The sequence below is a fragment of the Scyliorhinus torazame genome, chromosome 17 (assembly GCF_047496885.1).
Source record: "Scyliorhinus torazame isolate Kashiwa2021f chromosome 17, sScyTor2.1, whole genome shotgun sequence".
In the NCBI taxonomy this organism is placed as follows: Eukaryota; Metazoa; Chordata; class Chondrichthyes; order Carcharhiniformes; family Scyliorhinidae; genus Scyliorhinus; species Scyliorhinus torazame.
The window spans coordinates 121,349,324-121,371,551 of NC_092723.1; the positions used below are offsets into that span (position 1 = coordinate 121,349,324).

The 22,228-nt window shown below is 42.2% G+C and overlaps 1 protein-coding gene across 3 annotated transcripts in view; it reads left to right on the top strand.

Moving 5' to 3' along the window:
- The window catches only part of card11 (caspase recruitment domain family, member 11), a 367,235-nt gene that overhangs the window by 158,489 nt on the left and 186,518 nt on the right, over positions 1-22,228 (top strand). For all 3 annotated transcript variants that reach the window (XM_072480962.1, XM_072480964.1, XM_072480963.1), the window contains exons 3-5: positions 13,356-13,580; positions 16,397-16,534; positions 17,809-18,134. In XM_072480962.1, the coding sequence (XP_072337063.1) occupies positions 13,364-13,580; positions 16,397-16,534; positions 17,809-18,134 (681 nt within the window). In that variant the 5' untranslated portion in view covers positions 13,356-13,363. The remainder of the gene's footprint in view (positions 1-13,355; positions 13,581-16,396; positions 16,535-17,808; positions 18,135-22,228) is intronic.

Below are 22,228 nucleotides of genomic sequence, written 5' to 3' on the forward strand. Positions count from 1 at the left end.
ACAGCAGACACTAAAGAAATGCAAAAAGGTACAAAACTCCAGTGTACAGAGCATAACTCTGTAACTAAATTGGGATAACAAATCAACATCGTCGCCAGTTTGAGACATTTACAGCATTTTGGAAAACTAACAATGTGTTGATCACTAACATATCTGCACCAACAGCAAATTGGCCCAGAATGATGACATCTCACAACTTCCAGTTGTTACTCGAGATGTTAATGCATCTGACTTTTAAACCCACCTTCTGTGAGGACTATAGAGATATTTTGAAACAATTACTCAAACGAAATCTCATTTATTTCAGAATTCCATGCAAAAACCCTGTACCAGCAAGTAAGAAAAAATAGCTCCTTTTTTGGGCAGGTCTGGACAGATTTTCTTTTAGTAGATGATGTATTTCTGACCTTTGTCCAAAAGAGCCATGATTATACTTTTGGTAAGCCTGCCATTTGCAGTCACATCTCACAGTCTGCAGATCGTGGCTTGAAGCCTGGATTGAGATACGTTTGCCGAATCAGCTCCTTCCATATAAATATGCCACGAACCCCACCCAACTGATTTAATGGGTGGATCATTCACCCATATAGAAGTGATTGGATTTTCACCCCTTGGTTTTGGAGAATTAAGTAGCATTTTGCAGCAAAGAGCATTATTAGCCCAAGATGTTTATGCTCTGCGTGAGCTTCCTCCCACCTGATAACATCTCACCCGGACAAAATAGTCTTCTCAGGATTTTGAATCAGAAAGTTTTGATATTTGACGGCCAAGTCTCCAACCCCTGAGAGGAAAATCTCCCCCAATCTCCATGAGGGAGATGAAACATTCTGACAATGAAGCACTCTTGGGAGCTACGACCCTTATGATGAAAGATACTGGATTAACAGCTTCAGGACACCAGACTGAGATTTCAATCCTGATTGCTTGCATTTCCACTTAGGCCTGCAGTTTGAGAGACCATAATATTCCAGAAAATATTTGATTGCCCACATTGTGTTGGAATTTCTTGCAATGAGCAATGGGGTATAATTTGTTTTTAATTAGTTCTTTCCATGACAGTAGTATCATTGCACTGCCCATGAGGTCCTTGCACAGCACAGGCTGTAGCCTTGAAGATTTCTGCCAAGGACTTAACACCTATAGATGCCTACTCTGGCTCAGTTGCTCGCAGTCATCTTTGATTCATAAGATTGCCCAATGCAGGGCAGATAAATCTAGACCGGTGCTGTATTGAAAGAGTGCTGCACAATTGGAAGTAGCCCTTTGAATGAGATGTTAAACCAAGCCAACATCTGCCCGCTCAGTGAATGTAAAAGATCCTATGGCACTAAGAGCAGGGGAGTTATCCCTGGTGCCCTGGCCAATATTTATCCCTCAGCCAATATCCAAAACAGATATATCTGATCATTCCGACATTATGGGAGCTTGCTGTGTGCAAATTGGCTGCCCTGTTTCTTATATTACAACAGTGAGTGGACTTCAAAATTACTTCATTAGCTGTGAGGCGCTCTGGGATGTCCCGGGACTATGAGGACAAGAGTTTGTTCTTACATCACCCTAGATCACTGGTACCCACGGCGATTTACCTCTCTTAAACCAATATAATCAACATAAACAGTGAGTTGAGATCAGATTCAAAACCAATTAACTGCTTAGAGAAATGAAGCAAGTCGGACATACAGGGAACAGTACAAGCAAATATACAAAGACAGCAGTAAGTAGCCTGATCTTTCAAAGCTTCACCTTCCTCCCTACAATTTAGCATCAGTTTGAAAGTCTGTAACATGCCCAGCAATCATTTTATTTCATCCTGAACCATCTCTTCTGTATGGTTCAGCCTGTCTCTTTCTGCTTTGGAGACGACAGCACTAAATGATCCATTAGTCTTTGAAGTGCATGGAACAAATACAAAGCGATTCTGGCCGTCCCGTTTGAAGGATGAAGGAACCAGAAATAAGTGTTGGACTCACCATCAAAATGATGTTTTCTTATCTTAAGATGAAGTCCACCTTCTGTATGGAAGCCATACACACTGTGGCAAGCTGTCATTTTAGTCTTTTCCAGTCATGGCTGTGTCGTGGTTATGTCATCGGAATAGTAGTCCAGAGAATCTGCGTTTAAAACATTTTGAGAATTGGAGTTCAGATTGAAGGAATATCCAGGAATGGCAAGCTCGTGTCACTGAAGATGACGCTATCCAGTTGTCATGAAAACTCAGATTCACTACAAATATCCTTATGGGAAGAAAACCTGACCGCCTAACCTGTTCTGGCCTCTTTGTGGGCCCAGTCCCATACCGATGTGATTGACTCTTAATTGATGCCCAAAGTGGCCGAACAAGCCATTGAGATGGGCAATAAAGACTAGTTCTGCTAAGTAATGTCCACATCCAAGAATAAATAGGGAAAAAACTTTGCCCTCCTCAACTCAGAAAATAATTTGTATTTCTACACAAAAGTTATCTCTGTCTCTTTATATATAGTGACAGTCACGTAAAATTGACCATATATGATTTACTTAGCTGTTACTGCATGGAAATTGTATTGCACCACATTCCTTGTGCCCGGAACTAACAACGGCAGATTTTTATGTTTGTTCCTTTTACCTTGATTGGGGATAGACTGTTTTGTAATAAAGGTAAAACAACAACCATTTGCATTCATATAACATATTTAACACACTAAAAACATCTGAAGGCACTACAAGGGAATGTTATCAGCAGAAAATGTTACACTCCTGTAAAGAAGCAGCTATTAGGGTAGATGATCAAATGTTTGGTCAAAGAGAGGTCTGAAGGACTGTCTTTAAGGGAGATAGAGAGGTTCAGGAAGGGAATTCCCTAACTTACAGTCAGGCAACTAGAGCCAAGGCTGTGATGAGTGGGGTTCTGCACGGCTCAGTGCTTGGGCCCTAGCTACTCACAATCTATAGATTTGGATGTGGGGACCAAATGTAATATTTCCCAGTTTGCTGATCAAACTTGGTGGGAATGTGAATTGTGAGACGGATGCAAAGAGGCTTCAAGGGGATTTAGACAGACTAAGCAAATGGGTAAAATCATGGCAGATGGAATAAAATATGGAAAAATGTGAAGTTATCCACTTTGGTAGGAAAAAGCAGAAATGCACAGTATTTCTTAACTGGGGAGAGATTAGGAAAAGTTGATGTCCAAAGAGACCTGGGTTTTCTTGTTCATAAGTCCCTGAAAGCTAACATGCAGGTGAAACAAGCAATTAGGAAGGCAAATGGTATGTTAGCGTTTATTGCAAGGGGACTGGTGCACAAGAGTAAGAAAGTCTTGCAGCAGTTGTAAAATGCCTTGGTGGGACCACAGCACGTGTATTGGTCTTTGTAGCAAAGGAAGGTCATACTGGCCATAGGCTAAGATTCAGCAAACAAATCCTGGGGATGGTAGGATTGTCCTATGAGGAAACATTGAGGAGACTGGGTCTGTATTCTCTAGAGTTTAGGATGCGACGGTAGTTTCATTGAAACATACAATTATTTTACAGGGTTCAACAGGGAAGATGCAGAAGGATGTTTCCCCTAGTTGGGGGTGTCTAGAGCCCGGGGACACAGTCTCAGAATAAGAGGCCATTTAGGACCAAGAAGAGGAGGAATTTCTTCACTCAGAAAATGGTAGACCTTTGGAATTCTCTACCCAAGAGGGCTGTGGAGGCTCAGTCATTGAATATGTTCAAAGCAGAGGTTGACTTCGAAGGATGCAAGGATAGTTAGGGAAGATGGCATTGAGGTGGAAGATCAGTTATGATCTATTTACGTGGTGGAGCAGGCTCAAGAGGCAGAATGAACGACTCGTGCACCAGTGTTCCTAGTCAGAGGCTTCCGGGGCCGGAGTTAGAGATAGAATGGCTTGAAGAGACTTGAACACAAAGATGAGAATTTTAAACTCGAGGTGATGGTGGTCAGAGAACCAAAGTAAGTCAGTGAGCAGTGAGTGTTGGGTGAATGGACTAATCATACTGGTGACCTATGTAAAGGCCAGACTGGATTAGGAGGTCAGGTATTCTTCCCTAAAGTGAACCAGTGGAGTTTTTAAACAATCTGAAAGCTTCACTCGCGAATTGATGTTTAGGCGCAGTCAGTAGAGGTTTGAATGAGCTCAGATTTATGGAGGGTGGAAAATGGACGGTCGGTCAGGAAAGCATTGAAATATTCAAGACTGGAGGTAACCAATGAATCAGCAACTCTGGTACAGAATGAGGAATTGTGGATATATGTGCTATTTTATTTATTTCAGTGTTTTATTTGTACATTATGCTATGATTTCATATTAGACTTCAACAATTCATTTAGATGGCAATAACATTCCCTTCATGAAAATATCATGCTGGTGTATCGCATTGGAACATTGATATATTGTACTGCAGATGTTACCCAGAAAAAGTCTTGCCCTCGGCTTCACTGGGTAGAGGCCGGCACATGCGAGAGAATTACAATGCCGAAGGGGGCCATTCTCCCCCTCGCATAGGTACCAGCTCTATGATTGAGCAATTCCCTTAGTGCCATTCTCCTACCTTTTATGTGTAACCCTGCACATTCCTCTTTTTCACATAACAGTCTATTTCCCTTGTGGATGTTTCCATTGAATTAGCCTCCACCACACTCTCAGGCAGCACATTCTAGACCTTAACCACTCGCTTTTGCTTATTTTACCAATTATGTTCAATCTGTACCTTCTTGTTCTCGATTCTTCCACCAGTGAGAATAGTTTCTCCCCATTTATTCTGTCCGACTCCTAAGAATTTTGAACACTTCCATCAAATCTCCTCTTGACCTTCTTTTCTCCAAGGAAAAAGGTCCCTACCTCTCTGATATGTCTTTCATAACTTAAGTTCCTCATCCCTGCAACCATTATTGTGAATCTTTCTTGCACTCTCTCCATATGTGTTCACATCTTTCCGAAAGTGCAGCACCCAGAATGGAATGCAGTATTCCAGCTGGGGCTGAACTACTGACTTATACAAGTTCAACATAACCTCCTTGCTCTTGTACTCGCTGCCATTATAATTAAAGTCTAGGTTATTGTATGCTTTATTAACTGCTCTCTCAACCTGTTTGGCCACCTTTGATGATTTATGCACATGTACACCCTGATCCCTCTGAGAACTAGAGGAAAAATTAAAAAGAAAATACATTTTTTCTGGCACATTTCACGACTTCAGGACATTCCAAGGTGCTCTCCAACCAATTAAGTACTTTTAATGCAGTCACTGTTGTAATGTGCCTAATCAGATAGTCATTAGTGGCTGGTGTGCAGTTACATAAGTGGAGACCTGACAGTAGCTTTGGACATGTGCTCCCCTCAGATGCATCAATTCTTAAAGGAAAGGATCTGAACAGAAGGAAAAAAGGGCACGATTTAATGGAAAAGAAACAGTATCCTGTTTTGGGTGCGTTTAGCAGGGTGTTTTCCAGCACCGAGAATGACCTCGCTATTAAACGGGGCTCTGCTTAGTTTCTGGGTCCTGCTGAGGCCACACTTCGATTCATTTTCTGCACTAACTAGCTCAGCTCGCCACTGTAGGAAGAGCACCCCAATCTCTGGACCCCTGACCTTGGCCTCTGGACCCCTCCATACTCCAACTTACCAATTAGGGGGTCCTCAAGCCCCCCTCCCCATGCCACCTCATAAGGGCAGGGCACTCCCAGGCCCGATCCCCGGCATGGGTAAGATTCCATTTGCACATCCTGCCACTGCCCCTGCCAGCATGGCAGTGTCACGGTGCTAGCGTGGCGTCGGGAATGCCTGGGTACCACCCTGTTCAGAGCCCGACCAGCCGGGGGGGTCCTCCGATAGCCTGGGAGATTCCCCCCCCCCAAGTGCCAGTACGCCTGGTCCACGTTTGTGGAAACCAGTGCTAAATGGTGCCTGCTCGGGGTCTCCAAGGCGAGACCATTAGGTCCCGTGCCTTGGGTAGCTCCGGTACAGATACATTCAATTGAGACTAACTACTCACTTGAATATGCAAATCTCGGTCACGCCCATTGAGGGCAAGATTCAGATCACGACACCTCGCGAGATCTCTTTAGATCTTGCAAGGCTTTACGAACATCGGAAATCTCACGAAAGACCTCTCGCGAGAATTAACGGTCTCATCGCGTCCCAAATTGGGCGCGACAAGACCGGTAAATTGGGCCCAAAGACCTTTCTGTCCACAAATGAAACGATCCATTCATCCCCTGTTGGCTTGGCTCAACTGGTCAGGAGGTCATGATTTCACACCCTGCTCCCCTGAATACGAGGCTGACCCCGCAGTGCAATGCTGTGGCGATACTGTACTGTTGCAGTCTGCGTCAGAAGTTTAACCAAAGTTAACCAAAGTCCTATCTGCCAACTCTGGTGGGTGGATATACTCTCCAACATTGGATTGATTTGCATTGACTAACAATGTTAATTTATATTCATTATTCCACTGGCACAAACCCATATTAAAGGTTAAGTGATGAGAATTCTGCCTATTACGCAGTTAGGCAGATACATATTGAAACTAAAGCCCGAGATGACACATTGGAATAGGAAAGGAAAAAATGCTGTGGATGAGGCCATGGCAAACTTAACTCGCAACAGCAGATTTGAAAATGATTCAATCATTCATTATTGTTTCAATCAATGTGAGGATGTTATCCATTAAATTAACTGAAACATTAGGATGTATATCAATAGATTTGGAATGTCATTCAAACCTTGTGTGCAGCGTTGCCAGTTCTAAATTCACAAGGAACATGGTGCATTTCGGGTTGGGGGGGGGGGTTGGTGGCAGGGGAACAGGAACAGGCAAAGTGGTTTTCACAGATTGGGTTGTGGAAAACTTTCCTCTGGCAAGTGGGTCAATAACTAGAGGTCATAGATTCAGTATCATTGTCAAAAGGCCTAGAGGAGAGATGGGGAGAGTGAAGTCACCATAGTCCCAGATGATCATAGGCTGCTTTCCTCTTTGAGGGGGAGAGCTGACTGGTGGTGATTTAACCTGAGGATCACCACACCTCGGGCGCGGGGCAAGGTTGTGAAGGCAGGGCCTTCGTGAATATCCTCAGCCGGTACAGGAATTGGACCCACGCTGCCGGCCTTGCTCTGCACCACAAACCAGCAATTAACGCTCAAAAGGGTTGTCAGGATCTGAAATGCTCCACCTGAAAAGGTGATGGAAGCTGATTTTGGAAATAATTTGAAAGGAATTAAACAGGTATTTGAGGATGAGCAACGCACAGTGTTACGGGCAAAAACCCAGCATGTGGAAGTAAGCTCAAATGGCCAGCACAGGCTTTTTCTTTATTCTTCCAAGGGCATCAATAATAAGGCGGTCCTTAAACTGAGTAGGTTGTTTAGCCATTTCAGAGGGCAATTAATAGTCAACCACATTGCTGTGGTTCTGGAGTCACATGTCATCTAGATCGGGTAAGGACAGCAGATTTCCTTCCCTGAAGGACATCTGTTATGGGCCAGGGTTTAGAGAACCCCAAAGTGTATCATGGAGTTCACCTGACCCACGACTTTTACTAGATTGTGGCATGGGGAGCACACGGCCCACTCTACAGGTGTGGTACAGCAGCGATCGAAAAGTATTTTTTAAAGCAAAACAATGTTTATTCTATGAACTCAAGTTAACCTTTTTAAAACATACAGTGAATATCTTAGCAACCATCAATTCAAATACAACCCCCAAAGAATACAACACTAAGTAATCCTTAAACTTTCCTTTTAACATCCATAAGACATAAAATAAACTCTTTCAACAGAAGCACATCAGGTTTAAATTCACTACTGAGAACACTTATCATTCTGAACTCACCAAATGATCAAGAGATCGTCTTTATATGGCAGAGATAAGAACATTACACCTTCTTTGGCTGGCTGCAGCTCCAACACTAAAACGAAACCAAAAAACAGACATACCCATGCTTTCTTCAAAATGAAACTAAAAGCTGACAGACAGCCCAGCTCCACCCTCACTCTGACATCACTGCAGTAACTTGAGCAGACAAACATTTCTTAAAGTGACATTCTCATGACACCTCCCCACCCGCCCCCCCTCCAAAAGAAAATAAACCATCAACTTCAAGATGGCTTCCTTTTTCAACTTTTCACTACCCTTTCAGAAATGCACACAGTAAATATACTTTTTCGTTTAAAAAAAAAAACAACACACAAAAACAGTTATAATAAGATAGTCCATTTATTTGTTCTTTCTTCAACTGGAATCCTTCTCGATTGACAGTCTCTTTGAACAAGAAGGTCTCTACACGATCCATCCATTTCTCTACACCTCAGCATGTCTCTTTAAAGTCAGATACTTTAGTTCAGTCTGATCACAGGATCCCTTGTAATCCTCCAACACAGGAGCATTGGTTATCACAGCTTTCAGGCGGTCAAATGCCTGTTGAAACTCTGTTGTCCACTGAAATTTTCGACGTTTCTTCTGCAAGTCCGTCAGTGGAGCAATCACGCTACAAAAAGTTTGCACAAATGTTCGATCAAATCAAATCATGCCAAGAAATCGCATTATTACCCTTTGTGTCGAGGGTATTGGAAACTCCTCATTAACTTTTAGTTTCACATCCCGTGGTACCATTCGACCCTGTCCGATTGTATGGCCAAGAAAAATGACTTGGGCTTTTCCAAATTCAGTTTTGGCTAGGTTTATCACCAACCCCGCCTCCTGAAGTCGATCGAATAACTCCATCAGATGTTTCAAATGTTCTGTCCATGTCTGGCTAACAATTACCAGATCGTCGATGTATACCGCACAAATTGGGTAATTCTTAAACAACTTTGTTAGTTAACCGCTGAAATGTGGCTGGGGTGTCTTTCATGCCAAATGGCATAACTTTGAATTGGTATATACCATCTGGAGTCACAAAAGGTGAAATCTCCTTCGCCCTTTCGGATAAAGGTGCCAGTAACCTTTAAATAAATCCAATTTGGAAATAAAAGCTGATTGTCCCACATTCTCAATGCAATCCTCCAAACGTGGGAAAGGATAAGAGTCCATTAGTGTAACTGCATTATCCTTTCTATAGTCCACACACAACTGTTGGGTACCGTCTGGTTTAGGTACCATCACTATGGGTGAGCTCCATTGGCTGCAACCTACTTCAATTATGCCATTTTGAAGCATACTCTCAATCGCTTTGTTAACCTATGCCGATTTTAAAGGGTTAAGTCTATATGGATGTTGTTTAATTGAAACAGTATTTCCCACATCTGCATCATGTATAGCCATTTTAGTACTTACCAATTTATCTCTCCAAACATGCTCTTGTGATATCAATAACTCTTTCAGGTCAGTCTGTTTTTTCCTCTGGAAGGTAACTCAACACTTTATCCCAATTTTTAAGAACATTCTCATTTTCCAATTTAATTTGAGTTATGTCAAATTCACAGTCACCTGGATTTGGTTTGTCACTTTGAGTTAGAATCATTAAAGCCTCCTCCTTTTGTCTCCTTCCCTTTCAAAGTACCGTTTAAGCATATTCACATGACACTCTCGGTGAGTCTTCCTTCTATCTGGCGTTTTTACCACATAATTCATCTCCCTTAATTTCCTTTCAATCTGATAAGGTTCACAAAACCTTGCTTTTAAAGGCTCATCTACCACTGGTAACAATACTAAAAATTTATCTCCACTGGCAAAACTATGAACTTTGGATTTCTTGTCCCCTACCCGTTTCATCACATGTTATGCAACTTTTAAATGTTGTCTAGCCAATTCACCTGCTCTATTTAAGCGTTCCCTAAAATTTGATACGTAATCCAATAATGTAATTTCCGATTTGTCACCCACCAATTTATCCTGAATCAATTTAAGTGCTCCTCTCACCTCATGACCAAAAATTAGTTCAAAAGGACTGAATTTGGTTGACTCATTAGATGCATCCCTGATTGCAAACAGCACGAATGGAATTCCTTTATCCCAATCCTCTGGATAATCTTGGCAATAAGCCTTCAACATTGTCTTTAATGTCTGATGCCACCTTTCTAATGCTCCCTGCAATTCTGGATGGCACACAGTTGATTTAAATTGTTTTATTCCTAAGCCATCCATAACTTCTTTGAATAACCTGGAGGTATAATTTGATCCTTGATCCGATTGTATTTCTATGGGTAGTCCATATCTAGTAAAGAATTTAAGTAACTCCTCCACAATCTTTTTAGCTGTAATATTACGTACTGGCATGGCCTCTGGAAACCTAGTAGACACATCCATTATCGTCAAAAGATATTGATTCCCACTTTTTGTTTTCGGAAGCGGCCCTATGCAATCAATTACGACCCCTGTAAAAGGTTCCTCAAATGCTGGAATGGGTATTAAGGGCACTGGTTTTATCACTGCCTGAAGTTTCCCTATCACTTGACATGTGTGACATGATCGACAAACTTCAACTACATCTTTATGTAGTCCAGGCCAATAAAAATGTTTTTGTATTTTAGCTTGAATTTTCCTTACTCCCAAATAACCTCCCACTGGTACCTCATGTGCAACTCGCAACACCTCCTTTCTATACCCTACCGGCAATACTACTTGATGAATCTCTGCCCACTTTTCATCCGCCTGCATATGTAAAGATCTCCATTATCTCATCAAGAAATCATTTTTACGGTAATAACACTCTGGCATACACTCAGATTCCTCTTCCGTATATGCTTTCTGATGCATCCGTTTTATTTCTACATCTTTCTGTTGTAACTCCGCCAATTTTCCTGAACTAAAAATATCCGCCTCATCCTCCACCTGTTCTTGTTCTTTGTCAACCATCTGATCAAAAATCGTTTCTGATAATTGAACTTCAACTTTATCTTCACTCTTTGATTTCTCCTCTTGTCTTAACCTGTGACTTTGCGACCTTGTTACTACACAATCCGGAAAAATCCCAGGATATTCGTCCTTCAACACAGTTGTCTGATTTTCCACAGGCTTATCAACCACAGTAGGCATCACTCCCACCTGTGATCCTGTATTACACAAGATAAACTGTATTCCTGGACAAGGTAGTTTTCTCTAATACTCCTGCTCCCACTTCACCACTCTTCACTGGACTTTCCCACCTTACCTTATATAATGGGACACTACTCTTCTCACCCTGAATTCCATGTATTACCACCTTTTCTGGCAACATTCTTCCCAAACTACATAACTCCTCATCTCTTACCAATAAAGATTGACTAGCTCCCGTATCTCTTAAAATTGTGACTTCTTTACCTGCTCCTCCTGATACACATGAGTAAACTTTACCCATACAAGTAAATTCTTTAAAGACATCTGACACCTTCTTATCAATCACGTCTTGATCAGGCTGTACAATCGTTTGCACCTCCTTCGCTTCACTTGGGCTTTCCTTTACCACTTTAACAAAACCCACTGTCTTATCCTGTTTTACCATATCAGCCTTCCCAGTGTTTTTCTTCAACCACCAACACTGTGACTTTACATGGCCTAGTTTATTACAGTGAAAACATTTGAAACTTTTCATTTCTCCTCCACCCTCCTGGATTTCTTTTTTAATGTGAGGTACACTATCCTTATTACCTCCCATCAGATCACCTTTGCCTCTACCACTTGAGTATTTCTCATGTCCCCAGTTTCTATCCCTTACAGGCTGAAACTGATGTCGGAAACCAAGCTTTGATTTATGAACAAATTCATAATCACCTGCCATTTCTGCTGCTAATCTTGCAGTTTTAACCCTCTGCTCTTCCACCTGAGTTCTCACTACATCAGGAATTGAATTTTTAAACTCCTCCAAAAGTATAATTTCTCTGAGAGCTTCATACGTTTGGTCTATTTTCAAAGCCCTTATCCACCTATCAAAACGACTTTTACTAGATTGTGGCATGGGGAGCACACGGCCCACTCTACAGGTGTGGTACAGCAGAGATTGAAAAGTATATTTTAAAGCAAAACAATGTTTATTCTATGAACTCAAGTTAACCTTTTTAAAACATACAGTGAACATCTTCGCAACCATCAATTCAAATACAACCCCCAAAGAAAACAACACTAAGTAATCCTTAAACTTTCCTTTTCACACCCATAAGACATTAAAAAAATGTTTTAACAGAAGCACATCAGGTTTAAATTCACTACTGAGAACAGTTATCCCTCTGAATTCATCAAATGATCAAGCGATAGTCTTTACATGGCAGAGTGAACAACATTACACCTTCTTTGGCTGGCTGCAGCTCCAACACTAAAACAAAACCAAAAAACAGACACACCCAAGCTTCCTCAAAGTGAAGCTAAAAGCTGACAGACAGCCCAACTCCACCCACACTCTGACATCACTGCAGTAACTTGAGCAGCCAAACCTTTCTTAAAGTGACATTCTCATGACACATCCGTGAACCAGATGGGTTTTTACTATCACTATAGTTTGCCAGTTCTGAATTCATAAGGAACATGGTGCCTTTCCAAAATAGTTACCTACTCACCATTATGGAGACTTGTTTTATTGTTCATTGAATCTATATTCTACTAGCTGCCATGGTGGGATTTGAACCAATGTCCCCAGAGCATTTCCCTGGGCTTCTGAATTACTATTCCATTGACATTACAGTGAAAGGCCTTCTTCTGTGCTGGATGTTCCCATGACTCCGTCACCCCTGAACTTTGGCATCTAGGATATATGGAAAGAGTTTCACAAGATTCAGGGCATAAACTGGGTCTTCAAAAAGCCAAGCTGTTGTCAAGTTAAAAGTTGTTATTGCGAGAATGGGCAGTTAGATGAAATGTCTTTATGATGAGATGTTATGGAATACTTCACAGGAAGTAGGTGCACGCATCAAGGAAAACACTTGGGTCTCGAGAGAGAGCAGGGCAGTGGCGTTAGTGTTAGATTCCTCCAGTTTTGAAAAAACTCATCGACACAATAGCTTCTCTCTGTGCTGCAATCATCTGCAGTTCTGAAGCTACATAAATGGAAGCTATTTGGCTGGGAAAATAAACGCAAATCATAAGGGCAACGATTTAAAATGAATAAAAAAATGAATAAATTGTTTGGGGACTGATGATTAGAAAAAAGATTATCCTTGCAGCGTAGCAGGTATGTGGAACAAACAGAAAGTAAGGATTTTATTGATGTAACTTTATTCCTTCAAAAAGAAACATTATAATATCTGGCTGGAAATGAGAATGCAGCAAAAGAAATATGGTTGAGAGAATCCTGTCTCGAATCCTGATCACTTGATTTTTTTTTTACTGACAGTTTCCTTTGTTGAGATATGGTCCAGACCTTGTGTAAGAGATAAACTAAACTGGGTCGATATCAATGCCCTGTGTATGTACCAGATTTTCAACCGTTTTAAAAATGCTTCACTTGCCTCTTCTTCCTTATAGGTCAGGAGATGGAGGCGTGTGTTTCAGAAACAGAGAATTTCTGCAGTGGAAAGGATGAGGAAGATGTGGTATGGGAGACCGTGGAGTGTAACCGGCACGTCCTCAGCAGATACATCAATCCCGCCAAGCTTACGCCATACCTCCGACAGTGCAAAGTCATTGATGAACAGGATGAAGATGAGGTGCTCACTTCACACATGCTGCAGTCCAAAATTAACAGAACAAGTAATTAAGTTTAATTCTTTTTCTTTAACGTGTTACATCTGTTGTACTTTTCTACGCATAGTGTATTCCTACGGTTTAATATCAAATGGCACCAGTGAACCAGTAACATTTTTCAAGAAGAAATCCATTTGTTTTCTATTCGTCATTCTTCGGTACAGCCTTACTGATACAACCCAGCATTTATTGCCCATCCCTAATTGTTCTTAGCAAGGGCGGTGAGCCCCCTACTTGACCCAAAGCAGTCCATGTGGTGAAGGTGCTCCAACAGTGCTGTTAGGTAGGGAATTCCAGGATCTTGATCCATTGTCGTTGAAGGAATGATGATATAATTTCAGTTCAAGATCCTATTTGACTTGGAGGGTAACTAGGAGGTGGTGGTGTTCCCTTCCACCTGCTACTCGTGCCCTTCTACATGTTAGAGTTTGTATCAGAGCGGTTCTGCTGAAGAAGCATTCTTCCTTGCATTACAGTTAATCACATCTTTTTGACAAAGCATTTTATCGCATCTCTCTGAAGAACCCTTCTGCCTTGTATGTCTCTCTGTACTTTCTTCTCAAGTCATGAATTCACATCTACCCTCAGGTACTCGAGGGTGTGTGTTTGCTACGACTTGAGAAGAGAAAGTTGGACTTTTAAAAAAAAAAAATGGATACACATGAAAAAACTGAGAGCTGTTTATAGTATGCCTTCCCTCCACCTGTGGTTCTCAGCAGACTTGCCGGACCACCTGCCTCCACTGTGGTTTGCATGGCTGTGAAATTCTGATTTAGCTGAGCTTTAGTTCTATCCCTCTGTGTCTCTTGATCCACTGAAAAGCAAGGTCAGGGTTTCCTACTAAAGTACATCTATTCCAGCCTCTGAAGAGCAAGTGAAAAGGTTCTTATAAAACTGGTTGTATACAGCAACACAACACATCCCAGTCAGAATTAAGATGATTGGGTAATTCCTCTGAATATCATTCACTGATGTGAGTGACTGGGTTTGATTTTATGCACATAACTATCCTCCACTCACTGCATTTTGCTGGAGAAATAATCTTGCTTTTTTGACGGCTATAGTTTTCGTATTGAGTTCGCTTCACTGTAGTTCATAAAAATCCTGTTTAGATAGACAATGCGTTCATTTTACTGAATAAATTGACATTACCTGCTGTAAAATAGACTGCGAGCTTAAAGCCCTGTCCAAAACCCCACCCACGACTCAAACTCATTGGTTCTCACAGTGATGTCAATATTCATTCTATTCAATTGAGGTGTCTGAAAGAACTAATGGTTTTATAAGCTTTGTTTTTCTTCCTTGCCTCAATTTAACTGAGATTTGAGTAAAACAAGAAGCCTGCTTTCAGCCTCGGCCACAGCATGTGCTCTGGAGCAATTTTCCCCCAAGAATGTTGACTGACTGCAGGTGCCTTCATTTTAAATTTGATGAAGTTGCCTCCATTTTGGGGTGCCTTTCGCGCTCACTTACCTGTGGTATCCTGCTGCGACTTTCAAGCTGGAAGGTCTCCGATTGGCCCTCTAGCTTTGAGAGGCCACCCACCATCCTTCATTAGATGGTGAGCCGGCCCTCTGGCCACGAATTATCCAATCACCTGTAAGTGACTTTCTCACACAGTACAGGTTTCCCCCATTCGAGCCTGACGGCAGGGTTCAGAAACAGCCCTAAACTCTGAGAAAACAAAGGGCATGAAAATGCAAGAAAATGCGGATCTACAAATGTGTGTTGGATTAAAGAATCCGCTTCTAGCAAAACAACTACGAGGATTTGATCCCTATGTTTCCATCGAATCAGCAACTAGAAATCTGCTCTTATGAGGAGGTTAAGTATTTGGGGCCTGTGCTTATTAGAGTTTAGGTAAATGAGGGGAGACATTATTGAGACATATAGGATCTTCGGGAGACTTGACAGGATAAATGCTGTGAGGTTGTTTCCCCTGGTGGGAGAGTCCAGGGACCAGAGGGCATAATCTCAGATTCAGGGGTTGCCCAATTATGACAGAGATGTGGAGGAATTTCTTCTCTGAGGATAGTAGTGTATCTGGGGAATTCTTTACCGCGGAGAACTGTAGAGGTTGTTAAGTATGTTGAAGGCTGAGATAGACAGATTTTTATTTAGTAAGGGAATCAAGGCATAAAGAGGAAAGTGGAATTGTGGATTATCGGATCAGTCCTGATGTCCTTGAATGGCAGTGCAGATGCGATGGGCTGAATGGCCTACCTATGCTCAGACGTTTTATGGTCTTATGCCATTCACATTGAATGCCATTCATATTGAAGCTAAGTGTCACTCAATCCCAGCTGTAAACATAGGAGGAAGGACAAACTATCACTACTGCAGATGATACACAAGTATCTTTAGTTGGTGTTTGTTTGCCTATTTTGCCACTTCTATAACCAAAGAGTGGTTCGTGGAACTCACTACCATACAGAGTACTTGAAATGAGTAGCAAAGATGGATTGAAGCTAGATCAACACATCCGAGAGAAAGCAATAGAAAGATATGCCAAAAGGATTAGATGAAGATGGGTGTGAGGAGACTAATTTCGAGCATAAACACCAAACGTAGATCGATTGGGCTTATGGTCTGTTACTGTGTTGGAGACACACTGCTGATGGTATTGGGTTAATAAAGGACACAATCAACCACAGCGAGGGAAAGGGGATTAACCCACCCTCCATAACTCCTGTCTCATGTCAGAATGTACCTGCAGAAACATCCCGACTCCAGATTTTGCTCCTCTTCCCAAGGATATGTATGTTTTGAGTGAGAGAGACAATGGTTCAAACGGGGTCTCATTTTCTTCACTCTTTCCAAAGGTCGACTGCTGGATATCCTCCAAACAAAGGGACAGAGAGGGTACGTTGTTTTCCTGGAAAGCCTTGAGTTCTACTATCCAGAATTGTACAAGTTGGTCACGGGGAAGGAACCCACGCGCAGATTCTCTACTATAGTAGGTAAAATGACTACTCTCATTTAACCTTTCAATTCATATTTCTCACAATGCAACAATTCTAATCATTAAAATAATATGCAATCAATTATGGGCAACTATTAAATTAAATGTTACAGGTGAACTGTTACGCTCCTCCTTTCCATCTGGTTCTGTTGATTCATTATATATTTATGTTGAAAGAGAGTGGACTGGTGTCATTTTAAATTTGAAATCAAGAATTGGGTGCAGCTTTCAGCAATTAAAGAAATGTTCTAGACCTAGTTTGAATGTCCAAATTGCCTGCACCACATCTGAAAAGCTCTCCTTTGCCCCGATTTTCATTGGCCCGTGGGGAAAGAGCGGAGGAGTGGGATAAATTGCTCAGCTCTACCAAAAGGCCAACTCAGACATGCTCAGCCGAATGGTCGTCGTCTGAGCTGTATCATTCTATGATTCTGGAAGCTGACAGAAGGTTGACAAAAGGATTTGAATTCAGCTACGCAAATAAGTGATTGAACTAATATTAATATTATGTTCTCTAATGTCCAACTCCTTCCACCGTTCTGTCAGGCTCAGTAACTTTGTACACCAACTTCTTCATGATAAGGCTCCACAGCTCGTCTAAGTCAATTCCACCTCAGTCATCATAGTTAAAACAGAATATTGAAAAACAGAGTGAATAGAAAGCAAATGAAGTAGGAGGCCATAAGTGGTCATTCTTTAATATGTTTGAATTCAAAGGGGTCTCAGTGATGAAAATCCCTTTTAAAATCCCAAGTAGATTTTATACGGAGAGGCAAAATGAAATAACTTTTCCTGCATTCTACAAAATGCACGGTGTTGACACTTTACATGTTCAAACAGGCCATATTGGATGTAATTTGGGATTATTTCCTGAATTGGTTAGAGCTGCGCCTGATTTTTAAATTCAATTTATTTGGATTTAGTCTGAGTTTGTCCCCGATTTTCATTGCCCCACCAGTGGCTGCCATGCCTTCAACTGCCTGGGCCCAAGGCTCTCAAATTCCCTCCCCAAAGCTCGACACCTCACCTCCTTCAGGATTCTCCTCAAAACATTAACCAAACATTTGGTCACCCATTCTAATATCTCCCTATCTGGGCCAATGTCAAGTTTCTGTCTGAGAGCTCTCCATTGGAGTGCCTTGGGCATTAAAGGTGCTAAATAAATCCAAGTGGTTGTTGTTAAATTTAAAGAGAATGTGATGTGGCCATGAAATACTTCAGCCCTGCCTCACTCTTGCCCTCTGGTATTGATGGTCATGTTCTGTATTGCAGTGGAGGAAGGACATGAGGGTCTGACACAGTTCCTGATGAATGAGGTGATAAAACTGCAGCAGCAGACAAAGGCAAAGGAGGTGCTACGCTGCGACCTACAGGTCAAAATGAAACAGCTCGAGGATGAGAAGAAACAGCTGAAGCTGGTGAATCAAGAACTGCACACCTTCCAGGAACGTTACAACAAGATGAAGGAGGAGAGAAACAACTATAATGATGAGCTTATGAAAGTTAAAGACGACAATTACAACCTAGCCATGAGGTACGCACAGCTCAGCGAGGAGAAGAATATGGCAGTGATGAGAAGCCGGGATCTGCAACTTCAGGTAAGACACGAGATACTTGGGGAGAATTTAGTACTCAAAGTTACTATTGATGGAACACACCAGCTCTGTGCCAGTGATCACAGTTACCGAAGCCAGTGCCATAATAGTGTTGGTATCCGTATCAGCACCATAATAATGCTGGAATGGGATATCACTGTTAGTTATAATACTGCTGGTATCAGTATCGATGTTATAACTTTGCTGGTATTAAGACTTAAGGATTATACAATACCATCTTTCTGTAGGCTGATGGTTCTGGCCAAATGATGCACTGTTGTTACTGATACTTGGTACTGAAGCATTTTGCAAGGTGACAACAAGTTTAGCTCCCATATTATTGCCACAAACAGCACAGTTGGTAGCTGTTTGTGTTTCACAATTAATTTATAGCAGTAATTATATCAAATTCCAAGTCCACTATGATCAAATTGCTATAAGTTAACAATAAAGAATGCCGCAAGCGAATACCCGCCTCTGAAACTGAACTGGGCGATCATATCAGTATTGTACCCATTATCACTAGCCTGACTTCTACAGTTAGAAAGTCCAAATAAGCAGCAAAAATGGGACTCACTCAACAAATGATATGACTGCGATGTTAGAATGGATCTTTCTGTTAAACTAAATCTGACTGTCTGATTTAGAGAGGTATTTCAAACTGCTAAATAATTAGTATTTTTTGAAGCAAAATGCTTCACAGCACTAGTATTTGGCAGATGGTTTGAGTTGAAACAAATCCTGTATGATTATATAATAAAATTGGCACACAGCTACAGTACTGTTCTATCACAATATGACAATGGACTAGATTATCAAATTAAGACATATAATCATTATTTTCTCCTCAACAAAGCTGCTCCAGTCTGATGTTTGGTTTACAGGAAGCACATATTCCATTTGCACTGAGCTCCAGTGACCTGAACTGACCTTATCTAAATGAGAAAGAAACAAAAAGTAATTTAAATTTTGTAGTGTTTTTCATGCTGGGATGTTCCAAAGTGCCTAATAGCTGATTTAGAAATGCAGGCGCTGTTGTAAGGTCGGGACACATCAGGTGGAATTTCTTTTAAAGGTCAGTTTATTGGAGTTCAGTTTTTACACAAAAACAAGTAAAGTAAAAAAAGGCAGCTACAGGTGTCAATGTATAACCGGTACAGCCCAAGACAACAGTCTTCACAGTGTTAGGAATAGCGAGATCGGATGAATAAGGGACAAAATCCCCAACATGTTCCTTCCACGGTTAAATGGCCCGTCTGCACCCGAACAGGATACAGGCAACAACTTAGACTTTGATCACACCCACAGCTTAAAAACAGAAGTTGAAAACAAAATCAGGGAACCCTAGTACGAAGTGGAATTCCCTAACTCTTACAGCGTAATTTGAACTCTTCTCCGGACCCAGACCGGAACAGGTAGTCACCCTCACGATCGAGATGGCAAAAGACGAGAATAAAGTCAAAGAAAGGACCGGACACAGCCAGACCCAGGTTATCAACCCAGGGTCTCCCATAGAAAAAGTGAACAAAGCACAAGAACAAGAAGCAACCGCGAGAAGCTGAGCCCTCACAACAACATCTCCCAGCCCCAGGCCAAAACAGATCATCCAATCACGGGTACCAACGAAGCCGCCAAAAGGGAAACAGGCAACCATGAAGGTCAAGACTCGAGGGGAATATAGCCTGGTCCCAGTCAAAAAGACGGGTTGAATCCAACACCAGGATGAGAGGGTCATCAGAGCGGCCCCCAAACTGGGGGGGGGGATTGTGGAATTGTGGGACCCCACTCCCGACCACCGATGTTATGTTCCTTGTATTGTTCTCCAAGATAGCCACAGTCATAGTGTTGACAAAGAACATAAAGCTACATGTTTAAATCAAAACTAGTTTATTTTATACTACTTAAATTGGTTCGCACACTCTACTGAGTAGCAGTTAACAAAATAATAGTATTGAATCTAGATGCAGTAATTAATTATCTCTCTAATATATAACCTACACTCTAACTCAACTTCACACTATCCTTATACATCAACTTCTCCAACAGCTTCTCCCAGAATGCCTAGAGATGCAGCCTTTTATAAGACTACTCATTGATGCCATCGAGTGTTGATATACATGAACATCATCTTGTTAACCCTTTACTCTCCTTAGATTATACATATCATTACAACCAAGACCATCCAAAAATTAAAGGATTTGGCAACCCAAAAGATCGCTAAATGCTTGTCCAAGCCACTTTCCAACACTACTACTGCTAGCCCACAAAGGCATCAAAATTAGGAGCAAAATAGGTAATGTCCCTAATATCACACCACAAGGAAAAGAGCAAGAACTGTCAGAAGTAACCCCTCGGATCCACCATATTGTGACAAAACAAAAACTGCCCTACCAGCCACCATGTGGGCCCATCCAACTCTCAGGAGGAATTAACCAAGGATGAAGACTGGACCCTACCTTCAGACCTACCCCAATTCAACATTGCTCTGAATGTGAATGACCCACATCAGCCCCCCCTCCCCCCCCCAAGTGGGGAGGTTCCACTGCCTGAGAAGCAACAGGATAATGACCACGGCACTAGGCCTAGCCTAACCCAGCGCAACCACACGAATAAAGAGAAAAAGGAAATGGCTCCAAGGACTAGCATGACCACCCCCCCCCCCCCCTTGCGATTCTTACACCCACCTCTGCTCAAGGCTAGGCCCATCCAGTCCCATGCAAGACACAGCACCTAAAGAAACCCTCCCAAGGAGGGGCCACCCCACCAGACACACACCTACACCCAAAAATAGAGAACATTAAAACCGACCTTGTTCACAAAAGTTCTGGCAGCAGAGGAACAGTCAAAGAGGGAGACCCAATTCAGGATAACTGACCGACTCCCCCTAAAAGGGGGCTCGGCAAATCCCCATCTTCAACAAGATAAAACAGTCCGCCTGGGCCTGAGGAAGAATAAGGAGCAGCCAAAAAGAAAAAAATTAGATCTGACTATGGGGACCATGCTCAAACATAATGAGGGCAGAACTAACCTTACCACCCACACCCTCCACCCCTCACCCCATCCCACTCCCTCTCTGCTCATCCTACCCTCAAGAATATAACAGGATAAAGAAACTGCACAAATCCCGCAAACAATATTTAGTTTAACATGATAAAACCGTATTAGTTTAGGATGATTAACGGTGCTGGACATCATCACCCCAAAGAATCTACTTCACTGCAAGTAGAAAAAAATGACAACATGAACAGGAAACATCATGATTATCAGGGAGCAAAGTCCAGGATCATAACTGAGGGGTGAGTTAGCCGTCAGGATAAAGATCATTCCACTGGCGCCCAAGGAAAGTAGACATCAAGGATAACACAGGATGTGAAATGGTGAGCATTCTTCAGGATCTTACATTTTGTAAGGATTTTAACATTCTGAGCACAAACTTCATTACTTCCAGCCTGCTGACTTGACCTGGCCCAGGTGATCAACAACCTCGGTTCCCTCAGCGGGGGATCAACCCAGCCGGCTTAGGCAACCCCCACTCCTCTCGGCTAATACCAGGAACAGGACCACATAGAACCAGAGGCTGGAAGGCCACCCCAACCCAAGGCTTCGAAGACCGGATTAAATGCGCTCGTCGAATTTTTGTTGCCCACCTCCCAAATCAAGATTCCCGGAACGTGGCAACCAGTTCTTAAACTCGCCGAGAATCTTTCCACCATCTCACCAGTCATGCAAGGCTCCTCATCGGCTCCCCCTCATCCTTATCCAAACCCCTCAAGCTGGTCAATAGGCCTTGCAAGAGGACCTGAACCATGCAAAGTTGGACTTTCACCAAAGACAATGCTCTTTCTGTTGCAAAAACTTCCTTGTACGTTGACACAGCCTCCATAAAGACACCTCACAACTCCTGAACTGGGCTTTAACATCCCACATTCAGACAGATTAACTTAATTGCTAGCAGCCATCATTCGCTGGTGAACACTGGATGTCAGGGCAGGAATCCTCACAAAAGTAGCTGTACCACCAAAGACCGGGTCTGAACCCAACTTCTTCCAGCTGCCAGGAACCAACGAAGATTTAAACCTTTCGACTCGACTCAATAA